Source organism: Megalobrama amblycephala, linkage group LG14 (genome assembly GCF_018812025.1).
Source record: "Megalobrama amblycephala isolate DHTTF-2021 linkage group LG14, ASM1881202v1, whole genome shotgun sequence".
NCBI classification, from domain to species: domain Eukaryota; kingdom Metazoa; phylum Chordata; class Actinopteri; order Cypriniformes; family Xenocyprididae; genus Megalobrama; species Megalobrama amblycephala.
Window position 1 is genome coordinate 34378562 of NC_063057.1, and position 15861 is coordinate 34394422.

General features: G+C 38.4%; 2 protein-coding genes across 8 annotated transcripts in view; both read right to left on the bottom strand.

Moving 5' to 3' along the window:
* Positions 1-2322: 2322 nt before the first annotated feature.
* On the bottom strand, positions 2323-12366 carry LOC125246094 (tripartite motif-containing protein 16-like). Of its 2 annotated transcripts, XM_048156948.1 has the most exons (6): positions 11707-12366; positions 7138-7233; positions 6819-7052; positions 5091-5250; positions 4890-4937; positions 2323-3059 (listed from the first exon to the last, which is right to left on the bottom strand). In XM_048156948.1, exons 1-6 carry the CDS (start codon positions 12277-12279, stop codon positions 2533-2535), a joined length of 1638 nt encoding a protein of 545 aa, XP_048012905.1. In that variant the 5' UTR covers positions 12280-12366; the 3' UTR covers positions 2323-2532. The 2 variants fall into 2 exon arrangements, with proteins under 2 accessions (XP_048012905.1, XP_048012906.1); XM_048156949.1 differs by lacking the exon at positions 4890-4937.
* A 2591-nt stretch (positions 12367-14957) lies between these two features.
* Positions 14958-15861, bottom strand: part of LOC125246086 (NACHT, LRR and PYD domains-containing protein 3-like) — a 34096-nt gene continuing 33192 nt past the window's right edge. For 5 of the 6 annotated variants that reach the window (XM_048156935.1, XM_048156933.1, XM_048156932.1 and 2 more), the window contains one exon: positions 14958-15750. In XM_048156935.1, the coding sequence (XP_048012892.1) occupies positions 15179-15750 (572 nt within the window). In that variant the 3' untranslated portion in view covers positions 14958-15178. The remainder of the gene's footprint in view (positions 15751-15861) is intronic. The other variant, XR_007179719.1, reaches the window with a different exon arrangement.

Below are 15861 nucleotides of genomic sequence, written 5' to 3' on the forward strand. Positions count from 1 at the left end.
AATGGTCCAGGAGACAATCATTGACACCCTCCACAAAGAGAGTAAGTCACAGAAGGTCATTACTGAATGTTTGGCTGTTTACAGAGTGATGTATCAAAGCATATTAAATGCAAAGTTGACTGGAAGGAAGAAATTGGGTAGGAAAAGGTGCACAAGCAACAGGGATGACCACAAGCTTGAGAATACTGTCAAGTAAAGCCGATTCAAACACTTGGGAGAGCTTCACAATGAGTAGAATGAAGCCGGAGTCAGCGCATCAAGAGTCACCACACTCAGACGTCTTCAGGAAAAGGACTACCAAGCCACTTCTGAAACAGAAACAACGTCAGAAGCATCTTACCTGGGCTAAGGAGAAAAAGAACTGGACAGTGAACAGTGGACGAAAGTCCTCTTTTCAGACAGTCGATCCAACAATATACAGATGATCTGAAGGCTCAATAGTGCCTCAGCAGTGCCACAGGCTGATCACTTCCATGCCACACTTCACTGATGCTGTAATTTGTGCTAGGAGCAAGTCATTTGCTGTTATATGTGCTGCCAACCACGTATTGAGTGCACAAATAAACATACTTTAAAGAACTTGAACTTTTCTGTTTTGCAAATCCATTTTTTGATTGATCTTAGGAAATATTCTAATATTTTGAGATTTGGACTTTCATGAGCTCTACACTCTAATCATCAAAATTTAAAAAAAAAAAAAAACTTTTGAAATGTTTTACTTTACATGTAGGGAATCTAGAATATATGAAAGTTTCATTTTTAAAAATAATTTACAATAAAAAAAATGAACTTTTTGATGATATTCTAATTATATGACCAGCACCTGTATATGTAAAATAAAAATGAGTCTTTATATTGTTACTTGGCTGTTGGTTTATTAAAAATAAAAACGTTGTAGTTCCATCAGCTGAATCATTAAGCCCTCCTTCAAACCGGTAATGCTTGTTTCTGATGTTGAACACGGTTTGGGCTACTTGTGACAGCAGTTTAGCAGGTGGTCCTGCTAAACCCCCTAGAAAACAGTGGACCACATTTGGACCACATTTGTACATATCATTGTTTGAGATAACTTTGCCAGCGGTTTTAAAAAAAAAGTGATGGCACTTACCTGTGCTTGATGACTCCCTCTTGTGTGCTGCAATTTCCTCTTTGACTTTGCGCTATAAGCTCCCACGTCTGCTTCTTGCTCCGTGCTGTGACATTAAATTTTCTTTTAAGGATGGCCTTGTGTTCATCAACTAACTGGACTAACAGTAAAACACTGTTCCTCTGTCCAGTTTGGCTTTCTTGTCCTTCTTGTATTTGACTTAATGTTTGCTACAGTAAAACCAACATTCAAACCACCACTTAAATAGACACACCAGCAATCAGTGTAATTGGAAAGAGCAGAGTAATTTTTCTCATTCTTAGGCCTATCAAATACATTAAAGGATTAGTTCACTTTCAAATAAAATTTTCCTGATAATTTACTCACCCCCATGTCATTCAAGATGTTCATGTCTTTCTTCAGTCGAAAAGAAATGAAGGTTTTTGATGGAAACATTCCAGGATTATTCAGCACATAGTGGACTTCAATGGCCTTCAGACGGTTGAAGGTCAAAATTACAGTTTCAGTGCAGCTTCAAAGGGCTTTAAATGATACCAGACGAGAAATAAGGGTCTTATCTAGAGAAACGATCAGTCATTTTCTAAAAAAAAATTTTCTAAATAAGTGTTCTACTTATGGAACAAACGCAGTGCCAGTTCCGTTTTTTGAATAGGGAAGACGTAGGACATACAGCGCAAGCTTTTTGAAGAATACAAAAGTGCAGTCTGACTGAAGCACTTGCAAGGTGATCATTTTTATTTTATTCATTTCTTTTCAAATGAAGAAAGAAGGACATGGACATCTTGGATGACATGGGGGTGAGTAAATTATCAGGAAATTTTCATTTTAAAGTGAACTAATCCTTTAAGTAGGAAATTACCAGCATGGTAAATAATAATTAAAAAAAATGCCTCCTCACTAAGATGAAAGTTTTTGTCTTTTTCTTACTACAAGTTGCTCTCAGATTGGTCCTGAATCACTCTTAAGTTTAGATTCCTATTTAAAAAGGCGACGTAAGCTTTTTGAAGAATACAGAAGTGCGGTCTGACCGATTTAGACATTTTTAAGCTGAATTAGGAGTTTTCTGAGAGGATTCCTATAAGCTTTAAGAATACAGGCCCAGATCTCAAACTCAATCCTGTTCCACTAGGAGGTTTATTTAAAGTAAACTGGATTAGATTATAATAATTGTGCTCATACTTTCACTGATCAAGAGTTTTTGTATGATCACATGATTTGGATTTATATATTTCACATTTATTAGTAAATTTTGATAGTAACAATAAAAATGATTTATGTGACACTACAATAAGAACTGAAAGACCATCAACACTAATAGAGTTTGAGAAAAGCACAGATACACACTGTTACTCATCATGACACACACAAACACACACACATTGATCTTACTGTCTACATGAGGACTCATTACAGGATTCATTGATTCATCCACAGAGTTTCACTGATCCATAATAAAGCCTAAACCCAGGATAGAGCGGTTGAGTGAATGTGGTCTGGACTGTGTGGATGAGGCTCATTGTGTCTTTGTAGACACTGTAGAAGGACAGAGTTCCTGCACTGTGATCCACATACACTCCTATTCTACGACTGGTGGGCTTTATAGGCAGTTCAGTCAATATGTTATTGTGTCTGAATGAATAACTGGAGGAAGAGCAGATCAAACTCCAGGACTGATCATTAGATCCAAACAAACACTCTTTACCCGATCCCTTCCTGCTGATGCTCTTATATGACACTGATATATGCACATTATTCCCACTCCTCTCAATCTCCCAGTAACAGCGTCCACACACACTCTCTCTACATAACACCTGAAGATTATATCCATCAAATCTGTCTGGATGATCAAGATACGGCTGGACTGTGTTAGTGTAAGTAATCACTCTGTTCCTCTCAGACAGAAGCAGGTTTTTATTCACTGTGTTCAGATCCAGGTTGAGCTGATGGGAATCTGATGGAGATAAAACACATCAGAATCAGGAATTATGAATCATCTGTCTGATATTCTGTGCAAATCATCATTATCATTATTTAGAAAACCCCTTAATTGTCTTCCCTGAATATTAATGTTGATTTTCATTCTGTGTTTGTTATAATTAGGCCTATTATTATATTTACACCATTTTGGTTTGGGGTCAGTATGATTTGATTTACACAGTTTTTAAGCATTGTTGGTCTATTGTTGGTAATTTTCAGTGCTGTAGGTTCAAAAGGCTTGTTACAAAATTGTGTTAAAGATAAATCCATAGTGAGTGGTTTCAGTTTGTTCTTCCTTTTCTGAAACTCTTGAAAAGCTTTTTTACTAGCTTTTTTACCTGAATTGGTTTTCATTGAAAAATAATCTTATTTTGGATACACTTTATTTAGTGACGTAATTACATTGTAATTACTCATAAGTACAGAGTAATATTATTTAACTACATTTACTATAGAGCTAAGGGTTTGGTTTCCATGATCCTTGTCTGTGTTCCCTGTATCTCCTCTGTTTGTGCACCTCATGTTCCCCTGCTGCTCCCCTTGGACACACATTGGACCACGCCACACCCTTGTTAACTTATCTTGTTAAGCTTGTTTGTGCCTGTGTATATTTAGTCCCTGTGTTTCACTCATGCCCTGCTGAGTATTGTTTAGCCTTTGTTTACCCTTGTCTCCGTGTTCCTTGTCTTTGCCTAGCCTTGCCTGTGTTTTGACCCCGGACTGTTTCTTTGTTTAATGATCGTGTGCTGCCTGCTTTGACTTTTGCCTGTGTTTTTGGATTACTCTTTTGCCTTGCCTTCCTGTTACTGTTTGATGGTGATCAACCTACTGCCTGTTTGACTACGCTCTTCTAATTAATAAAGCCTGCACTTGGATCTCCCACTCCGTTGTCACGTCCCATATGTTACATAGGGTTAGTTAAATATATTTAAAAATATATATATAAATAGATAATGGTTCTATAAAATCATAGTGATATTCCACAATATTACTGTTATTACTGTATTTTGGATCAAATAAATGCAGAAGAGACCTTTTTTAAAAAACATTAAAAAAAATAAAAAAAAATTACCAACCACAAACTTTTGATCAGGTTTCTATTATATATTTGTATTTATATTATATATTTTGGTGTATATTATTAGTGTTATTATTCACCTATATATATCATTTAAAAAGCATGTAATTGAATGCTAACAGATTTGACTGTATAGTTTAAATATCATTATATTTTATAATATCATTATATTTTGAATATTTTTTTAGTGAGTTTCAATCCTTCCCCTCCAGCAACCTGTTATTCACATTAAATGATCACCACAATGAGCAAATGACAATGATCAAATCAATTTCTGATTTCATAATGAAGTCCTGCCCTAAATTTTTTTCACATTTGAGAAGTTGTTTTATGTTATGCATCGATCTCGATTTCCTTTTCATGACACATTCTGAATCTAGTGCATCACACGCTGATAACAGGATAAATGCATATGGAATGTTCACGTTGTGTAGAATGTTGTTATGTTGCAGACCATTTTCTTTTGCAAATAATCACAGGTTTCATCTTGTAAACCTTTGGCATATACCGTATGTACCTTAAACAAACACTTCTCAAGAACTCCTCAACACCCCCTTTTGAAGATATTGCTTCCAGCACCCACCAATCTTCTCTGAACGCCCCGTTGAGAAATGCTAATTTACATGATCAACTATAAAACTCCTCTGTCATGTTTTCTTTCTCCTTCTACAGGAAGAACATGAACACACTCAGTGAGTTTTTCTGCTTGTTTTCTTAGTGACTTACATTGTAGGAAGTCGTTCCTGGTTCTGGGAACAATGTTGGTGAAAGTGACTGTGGAAATCAACAGACATGAAGAGTGTGATTATCATGACAAGAGAAAATGATCCCTGAATCCGTTCCTAAGACATTTCTAATATGATCTTCTACATGATATGAGATGATGGAGGATCATTTCTGAGAGCAGATGAATCTCCAGGACTTTACCTCTGTCAGAGATCTTCTTCAGCTCCTCTTTGCAGAAATCCTCCAGTTTGTCTCTCAGCTGACGGACAGATTCTTTCACAACATCAAAAGAGGAGAGAGAACTGAAGGGATCATCATTTACGTCTGTAGATTCAGGAGGAGCTGAGAGAGACTGGAAACTCTACAGAAAACAGAAATCAAAGCTCATCACCTCCATACTTCAGACAATAACCTGCACTACTGTCAGATTTGAGAAGCTCTTGTTGATCTTTAGTAACTCTCCTCAATCCAGCACTTTCACAGCATCAGATTCATTCTTCTCATGTTCATTATATCATGTTAGAGCTGTAAGATCTAGTGTTTGACACTTACATTATATGTGAACTTTCTAGGAAAACACTTGATGATCAAACATCTGGCAATAACATAAATGTAACAGATCAAGTGTATCAATGGAGTCACATGACAGGGTTGAGTAGATTTGATCAGGAAAAGCAGTTCAAAGGCAACGAGTAGATTGATCATTATTTATAACTTTTGAGCAGTTAGTGGCTCTGAAATTCACAAGGACTCTTAGGACATGATCCTAAGCTCAGGTCGAACCTGTGGCCACACATTAATAAGGGTAACTCTGCACTCATTCATTCATTTATCTACCATTTAAGGTTATAGAATAGTATTTCATGTTTATGTTTCATGTAATAAAAAACGCTACACAGATTTTGTTTGACATATTTGTAATGCTTTATTCATTTTAGTACGTCCGTTGGTTTGGAGTGCACACTTACTAGCTTGCGTTGTGCTAGTTATGTGACATTTGAACCAAGGCTTCGGAGCTTGTGCCGAGCCTAAATGGGCGTGCCAGATGAAGCCTCGATTCGAGCCTTGTGTCGGTAACGTAGAAATTACGTGACCAATGACAAACGAAGCCTCACTTTCTGTCCAATCACATGCGCGATTCACTTTGCATATTGGAGTGTTCGAACCCCCAGATCTTACTTCATGAGAAATGTTAGGTTTTTATTCAGACTTAATCAATTACATTTTACTCACCGTTTGTCTTAAATACCTGTCTGTTGTCTTAGTTAAGAGGTCAATTTGTTCTGTTCAGTTCTCCTTAGTTTCTCTTGATATTGAGTTAAAATTTGTTTTGTTGACCTCAGTTATTCTAGTCTAGTTAGATTGTTTGTCAGATCAAGTTGATTTATTTTTGTATGCTTTATTTATGACTTTTTCTTATTTTTGGGGGGTTAAATAAAACCTTTTTTTGATGGAAATCTTGTATCCTTCTGCCTTTCTATCTGGCTTTCTCACAATCAGGAAAATCAGTTCAAAACCAATGAGTAGATTGACCATTTTTTATAACTTTTGAGCAGTTAGTGGCTCTGAAATTCACAAGGACTCTTAGGACACGATCCCAAGGTCAGGTTTTGTGGTTTAAATACGCAGAAGCATCGCTAATATACAACCTCATAAATTGTTGATAGATTTGATCTGTTGATGTTTGGAAGCTCAATATATCTTTCAGGAAAAAAAAGTTTCCTAAGAGATTTCCAGAGCTGAACTGCATTTGTAAGTGCATCTCTTTCAAAAGAAGAAGATCAGATGAGAGTCTGACTGATGATTATATAATAACCGAACACACAGATCAACACTTCAGTCAACGGCTCATTCTGCTCTCATGAAATGTTTCTCTGTGAGTCTCTTGCTCAAGTCCACTATGATCCTGTTCTTCTAGATCTCTGTTACCTGCAGGAAATGGATGTGATCCTGTGTGTGTGAAAGCTGCTCCAGCTCAGCGTCTCTCCTCCTCAGATCATTGATCTCCTGCTCCAGTCGCTCCAGTCGTCCTTCAGCTCGACTCACTGCAGTCTTTTCCTGATCTCTGATCCGCTGTGTGGCCTCAGAGCGGCTTCTCTCAATGGAGCAGATGAGCTCAGTGAAGATCCTCTCACTGTCCTCCACTGCTGTCTGTGCAGAGCGCTGTTAGGACACACATCACAATCACACAGTGGCTTCAGTGAGTCTGACTGAGACTTCTCAAACGTCTCTTCTTCTCCACACTCACCTTATGAGACTCTACAGCCTCTCTCAGCTGCTGAAGATCTTTCTCTCTCTGCTGGATCCTCTGCTTGTATGACCTCTGCATCTCCTTCAGCTGGTGCTAAAGGACAACCCAATGACAGGAGAAACCTCACATAAATCAAGTAAACAGATATGAATCCAATGTCGGTGAAATGCTTGTATCACTGATTGAAGATCTTGTACGGTAAGGTTATAGTTTCAGTCTAGTTTTATAGGGATAGGTCACCCAGAAATGTAAATTCTTTCATTGTTTACTCATCCTCATGTCTATCCAAACTTGTATGCAGAGCCGATCGGCAATATATGCACACTACGAACGCTGCATAGGGCCCCGCACATTATGCAAGGCCCAGCCTCCCCCTCCCTTGTGTCAAAGTGTGTGTCAGTGTTTACAACGGATGAGAAAATGAAGTGGAACTATCCTTCAGGTCACGAAAAGAGGAAAAAAACTCCATGAGAGTAAATTAAGGGAACAGCAATCAGGTAAACTTGTGCTCTCTCTTCTCAAAGTTTGATGTCAGCAAAAGCAGTGAAGTTATGTTTATGTGAATCTTTCTGTCTTGGTAAACTAGCTGGGTAGTGCATCTCTTAATCTGTCTCGCTTACTTGACAGCCACTTCCAGGGCTGTGTGTTCTGTGACTTTGTGCCTGACAAAAGTGAGAGTGAAAATACATTTATTACGTTTGATAAAAGTACAGTGTTTATAAACTGCAACTTGTAAAAGATCACGTCGCACGTTAACAGGCGTTGAAATATGTGCTTTCCAGCAGCAACCTCTGTGGGGACCATATGGGAGTGATGGCACTCCTCATCATAGTTGCACATAATTTTAAAACAAGACTATGATTATTTATCTAGTATCTAGTATTGTTACAACTCTGTAACAATTGATTGATTTATATGTTGAATTTAAAATGTTGATTAGCTGGTTACTGGTCAATATGGATACACATCTGTCAGGATAAAACAACCATCAAGTATTAATATTGCTGTAACGTGCATACTATAAAACACAGTGACGTTTTAGCTTTTTATTCATTCCCAGGATATGCATTTTTGATATCAAGAAATCAATGTTCACTATTTAAAATGTGAATTCTTGATATCAAGAATGAAAATTTTATTAGTAACAAAATGTCTATTTTTGATATTACAGTTTCACTAGTACAAATGTGAATTCTTCATATCAACGAGGACTTAACATCATGATATCATAAATTTAATTTTTACTAGTAAAAACCATAATTCTTGATATCTGCAATTGCAGGGGCAGTTGTGGCCTAATGGTTGGAGAGCCAAACACCTTACTTGTGTGACACCATACTTGGCCACACATCACAGCATTTTCACTAGTTAATTATTGCGATTATTGCAACTATTGTATTTATATTTGAAAATGTATAAATGGAAATTTGAGGGAGCCAGTTTAAATGGGCCTGATTCAGCTTATAAAATTAATGATAGTAGTTATCTATAATTTGCAGGTGCTATGTTTAAGTTTGTCAGTAGAGAAGATGTTGGATCATCAGCCAATCTAAGCAAATCTGGATCTTCAGCAAATACTAACACAAACCCAGGTGAAGTACAGCCAGCCTCAACCAGTACTAGCACAACCAAAGGTGTACAGCCAGCATCAGATACAAGCTCAGACCCTAATATAACAGTTGCTGCTCCACCAAAAGACCAGCAGATTGGCCCCAAGTCTTGACAGATGTTATGAGGACTGAGCTAGTGTGCAGAGGTCCATTCAAACCTGGGCTGGATTTTTCTTACCCTAAAGACAAGTCTAGAAGAGGGTTCCATTCAGGCTTATTACAGAGACAGCTGACAAATGGGGAAATAGTTCCCAGGAGATGGTTTTCATACTCTATCAAAAACAATGCTATGTATTGTTTTTGTTGTAAGCTATTTTCTACAAAAGATTACAAAATAATAAAGGAAGGTGTTGATGGTCAAATATCAACGCCATCCTGAAACAATACGAGGGTAGTCCTGAACACACAAACAGTATGCTTTAATGGAGAGAACTTGATCTGCGCCTAAGTCAGGGACAGACTCTTGACCAGATACAAATGACAATTTTTGAGGCTGAAAGACAGAGATGGAGGTATGTCCTTAAACCTTTAATAAGTATCACTCAGTCTCTGGCTGAAAGAAACCTTGCATCCAGGGGTTCATCAGACAAACTCTTCTAACCATACAATGGAAGCTTCCTAAAAGAGGTTGAATTACTGGCAAAATTTGACCCCATTATGGAAACTCATCTCAGCAAAATTAAAGACGGAGAGACACATGCTCATTACATTGGGCAGCACACACAGAATGAGCTGATACAGATTGTGAGTGACAAGATTCTGGAAGCAGTAGTGTCTCAAGTAAGAGACTCAAAGTACTTCTCCATTTTCTTGGACTGTACACCTGACATTAGTCACCAGGAGCAAATGTCCATTATTCTGAGAAGCGTGACTTTAAAAGGGAAAGCCAGTGGTCAAGTAGCACTTCCTTGGCTTTGTGAATGTTAAGGTTACAACAGGCTTGAATCTGTCCACTGTCATCTTAGATAAGCTGAATGAGCTGACTTTTGATTCCATTTGAAGATTGCAGAGGGCAAGCTTTCGATAATGGGGCCAACATGAAGGGCAAGCACCAAGGAGTACAAGCCAGACTGCTCAAAAATAAAACAAAAATCTCAAAGCCGTGTTCATCCCCTGTGGAGAACATACTCTAAACTTTGTCATTTCAGATGCTGCCAAATCTTCAAAAGAGGCAGTTAGGTTTTTTGGGCATATGCAAAGGCTCTTCACCTTTTCAGCTGGCACACAAAGATGGAGTGTCTCAAAGAAACATGTGAACATAAATGTGAAGTTATGGAGTGACACAAGATGGGAGAGTAGCCTCCAAAGTGTTCATGCAATCAGGTATCAGGATTCTGAGGTGTGGGAGGCATTACTAGAAGTCAGACAGATGATCAATGATCAATGATCCTATGGCCAAAGTGGAGGCACAAGCACTTGCAGAGGAAGTTGGGTCCTATCGCTTCTTGATTTGCTATGTCGTATGGTGTGAGATACTGACAGTTACAAACAAGGTGAACAAACTCCTCCATTCTGCCTTAATGCAGATATTGCAGTAAATTAATCTCAAATGCAAAGGCCTCCCTCACTACATACTGGGAAACTAGATTCTCTGAGGCTCAGACAACAGCCAAAAGCATTTGTGAAGAAATTAATGTAGTGCCTGTTCTGAAAGAGAAGAGACTGAGAAACAGCAAGAGGCATTTTAGCAATGAGGTTCCTGATGAACCAGTGACTGATACGCTGAAAAACCTTGAAGTCAACTTCATTGTGGTCAACTCTGCTGTGACATCCATGGATGAGAGATTTGAAACACTCAACCAGGTAAAAACAAAATATGGAGTTCTGCAGTAAATCTTTACAGGCTCAATGCATGGAAGTTCAAAACACTCTAACCTTCAGAGATGACTGTGACATCAATGGAATGGATCTGGAACATGAGATTCAGAATTTACCTGATCTGCCATCAGATAAGATGACGGCCTTTGAGCTGCTTTCTTTTCTCTGTGAGGAAAAACCTGGAGAAACTCTATCCTAACCTTTCAATATCCCTAAGAATTGCAGTCACCATACCAGTAACAGTAGCATCATAAGAGAGGAGCTTTGCAAAATTAAAGTTTATCAAAAGCTACCTGAGGTCTTCCATGTCACAGGAACGTTTGAGTGGACTGGCCACCATGATCATAAATCATGACGTGGGGAAACACCTGTCCTATGATGACATCATTGATGATTTTGCCTCAAGAAATATTTTGATTGTAAGTTTTTAATTCAAACATTCAAATGTTTACACACTTAGTAAGACTGTATGGCAGAATTGCATGTGACATACTTTCTCAGTTTCTTCCAGACAGTGAAAACAGACTGGTGCCCATGCTGATGCTGAAAATGTCTAGGCTGTACAGGGAACCAAAGTTAATCCCAAAAGCCAAAGCTCAGTGTTTTAATATTATTGTTTTTTTATTTTATTTTTTATGTTAATGTTAATATTCCTTTAATAATATTCAATTGTTAATTTAATATTCTATAGAAAATATTCTAATCAATAAATATTGTTTGTTTATACCTCATTCTGTTCTGTATTGTTCTACTTATACTTTGACCAACAAATGGAGCAAACTGTTTTGTTTAAAAGAGGGAGGATTATAGTGGGGGCACTGGGGTGTCAGGTGTGACTATGTGGCAATGACAAATGGTTTACATGGCTCACAGGTCAGGTAGGAGGGCCCCTTAGCATAATTTTGCTCAGGGCCCCAGGGAGGTCAGGATTGACTCTGCTTGTATGATTTTCTCTTGCAGAAAACAAGAGATATTCTGAATAATGCTGAACTCAAATTCTGAACTCAAATCAAATATGGCGACACGTCAATAACATCAAACCTCACTAGCTCATGCATGTCTAAATGTATACTAGTAGACCCCATAAACAAAATGATGAACCTGTAAATGAGCATAATGGGACTCTTTAAGTTCATACCTGTTTCTCTGTCCTCTGTGCTGCAGCTGATACAGTGTCATGGTTTTTATGTTCATCCATCGTACACAGCAGACATATACACGTCTGATCAGTGCGGCAGAAAACCTCAAGGATCTTGTCGTGTTTCGGGCAGATCATCTCCTGCAGTCGTCCAGTGGCTTCAGTCAGATTGTGTCTCTTTCCTTTAAACCAACTCTCATGTTGTTCAAGGTGATTCTGACAGTAAGAGTTCAGACACACCAGACAGGACTTGACGGCTTTGTGTTTTCTTCCAGTACAGACGTCACACTGCACATCTCCAGCTCCAGCGTAACAGTCAGCAGGAAGTTTAGTCTTCTTCAGTTTCTCCACCAGTTCAGCCAGAATGGTGTTTTTAGCTAAAGCAGGTCTTGAACTGAAGGTCTGTCTGCACTGAGGGCAGCTGTAGACTCCCATATGATCCTCCTGATCCCAGCAGCCTGTAATGCAGATCTTACAGTAACTGTGTCCACAGTGGATGGTCACTGGATCCTTCAGGAGATCCAGACACACTGAACACATGAACTCATCCTGAGAAAATCTGGCTTCTGCCATTTTACTGCATGAATACGGAGACACAAACACACAACAGCTCAACTACACTTCAGTTTCAGTTTCTCTGAAGTCATGTGATTCCTGTTTCCTGGTTTTGTGTTTAAGTGATGTGTGCAAAACAGGCGTGTCTGAAAAGCAGCTTCCTCATTCCTGGTCCTGAAGAGCCTCTTTGCTGCTACGTTTTTCATTTTCATGTGTGTTCCCACATACACTGTGTTTAATCAGTCTCAGACACACAATCAAAGAATGTAAGTTAGATTTGTTCTTGATCCAGAAGCTGTTTCACTTAGATAGCGAACAAATTACATCAAATTACATCATAACTTATGTGTCATGCTTACATTAATACCTCATGAATGTTTCATTTTGAGTATTATAAAATATTTAGTCTTTTCAATGATAAATGGGGATTATTTTTGCTGAGTCATTTCTTGAGATGGATGGACATGTTATCACACATTTCATCAAAATTTGTGGATTATCATCTCTGATACATCAGTAAATTTGCAGTGAAATCAACATACATGACATATATTTTTAAGTGAAAAATATTATTCTTTCTGGTTGTTATGGACAACAAGCCATAATGCCATTAAGTGGAGCACAACTTGTAATGGTGGTGGGCCCCAAGAAACAATCTAAATCAATGATTAAATAACTTGTTTTAAAGGGGACCTATTATGAAAAATTCACTTTTGATGGTGCTTGGATATAAGTGAAGTTCACAACATAATTTCGGGAGGATTGAACCCATCTAATCTTTCAATTAGTGAAATTCAAACATATTTTTTTAAGAGGAGGGAACTCTAATATTTCAATTAACAACCAGAGCATATAAGCAGCCCTGCTCTGGCATCAGTTGTTTCGATATTCCTCCACCTCTCCAACTCCACCACATAACTTAGACATTTCATATATCATACTCCTCTTCCACATTCTAGTAGTCGCTGGGGGGTATATCCAAGCTTGAGTTGAAGCTGCTTCCTCGAGCCCCTCCACAGCGGACAGCAAGCCAAATACGCTTAACCTTATTAGCTTAAAGATTTTATGAGGAAACAAACTTGTGAAATGTGTGTTGGCAGTGAGTGTACACAACCACCCTATAATGATAAATATCCAACTTTTTTTTTTAATCCCCATAAATCATAAGCAGTGTCTCTGAACAAACCGTTAGCAGGTTCCTGGCAGTGTGATGTCACGTTAGCCACAGGCTCCGCCCATGAATGTTGACAGACACTGCCGTTTTAGCATAGAACCGCCCTGAGCGAGTTCACAGCGAGTTGTACACAGTCCACTATTGCTGCACTGACGAGAACTTCTCCCAAGCATTTTAGGTGTGCTGTAGCTGGATGGATTAATCCATATAGCTCTCTCCATTTACTCCTGAAATCTTAGCCACTAAAGACGAGGTGGATTCATTTTGTTTTCGGAGAAAATGCTCCCTCAACTCTACCAAAATTTGTTTATGTCTGCGCGAATCATTTCACACCAGACTTTGTGAACGAATGGCAATACAAAGGGACAATACAAAGTAGAGGCTGAGCTAAAAATTTGTTACTCAAGGATAGATCAGTACAAACTGTTAGCGATCCAGCTTACAGTCTCCAGAGTGATACTGGATACAGCAGTAATGAAGGTGAGAGCACTTTATTACAGTTCATCAGAGTTGATTTACGGATATAAAGTTCACCAGTTTATTAAAGCAACACCTGAAAAGGCATAAGGTCTTTATATATTTGTTTACTGTTAGTTGTAACAAATGTTTCTGTGTACTTCACTGAGTATCTTGATGATAAAAGAGAGAGAGAGAGGTTATGGATAATACTTTAATATCAGTAGTCATAATAAGCATATTTCCAGTACGTGCCTCAGGCTTGCAGGGTATCGTCAACTCACTCATCAGACTCCTCGGTAATCCTCGCCAGCCTGGAACTAAAGTTTGATTAGTGAACCAGCTTGACCAGTTACTTCCTCTTAACTGGTTTCAACCGGCTCAAAAGAACGATTCGTTCAAGAACCGAACATCACTAGTTTACAGTATTAGTTAAGTGATTTTTTTTTTGAGAAAAATTAACATGTAGCTACTGTACCTGATATTTAATATACCAAATTAATTGATATTAAATCAAGATCGGAATCAAATTATGAATTGAAAATGTAAAATTTGTGTCAAGCACTAAAAAAAGTAAACATTGTAACATGTTGCCACTAAACTTTATGAAATTACCAAATGTTTCGACAATCACCCCCCGCAATTTTTCACTCAAAGCTAAACTCAAAAGTTGGCAACCCTTAGTGTTGATATCTAAGTGTGTCTCAGGGTGATGGCAGAAACAGAGTTATTAATTTGTTGGGCTTGTTTTTGTGTAGAGCTTGACTATCAGCTAGTTAGGCACAATTAACTGTCTGTCATTAAAACTGAACCTACATTATAAAACCCAGGATGCAGAGATTGAAATGCTTCATTTGATTCAGATGTTTGAAAAGTTAAATTTCTCTCATCAGTAGCTCTTCAAAGAGGCTGTCAGAGACTCGCAGAATCTGCAGAAGAGAACAGTCAATCATCTGACTTCTAACACCAGTTTAACACAGTCAACACCATCTATCACAGGATACAGAGTAAGAAACAGGATAAGCTTTATTGACATCACTGTCTATATACAGAACAATGTATGAAATAGAAAGCAGTAAACCTGAACAAAGCTGTCAAGTGGCATGATACTTCTCTAGACAACTCAACAATAACACACATCCACAATATTTGATATTACACACAGTTCTGGACCTTTAATAAAGAACAATTTACATGATTACATAGTCTCTGAAAGTAAATAGACACAAACCGGTCAGAGCTCATCCAGATGGTTAATTATGTGAGGTGTCTGAGTGTTTATTTCAATCAGATGTGTGTGATGTCTCTGCTGTTGCTCACAGGCTTTTTGGTCTCACACAGAGACACTGAGGCATTGAAACCAACCATAAATCCAGCACAGAGAGACTCAGTGAATGTGGAGGTGAATGTGTATAAGTGTGTGAGTGTGTGTGTGTCAGAGACGCTGTAGAAGGACAAAGTGCCGGCTGGCACATCCACATACACTCCAACTCTTCTACAGGAGCCTGATGGCACATGGGTGTCAGTGAACTTATGATTGTGACTGACACTGAATGTGTTATAATGGCAGATCAGACTCCAGGAGTTTTTACTGCGCCCAAACCAGCAGTCTTCACTACCTCCTTTCCTGTTGATTCCTTTATATGTCACTGATATTTCAGCATATCCACTCCATTCAGCCTCCCAGTAACAGCGTCCAGACAGACTCTCAATACACAGAACCTGAGGACACTCATCAAATCTCTCTGGATGATCAGGATATGACTGAGACTCTCTCACATGTGTCACCTTTCTGTTCTCCTCAGAGAGAATGAGCTGAGGGTTTGCTGTGTTTGAATCCAGAGTGAGATCACAAGCATCTGAACAAAAGAAGAGTGAAATTTATAACACAAAAATGTGTGTGTTTGTGTGTGTGTGTGTGTGTGTGTGTGTGTGTGTGTGTGTGTGTGTGTGTGTGTGTGTGTACGTAC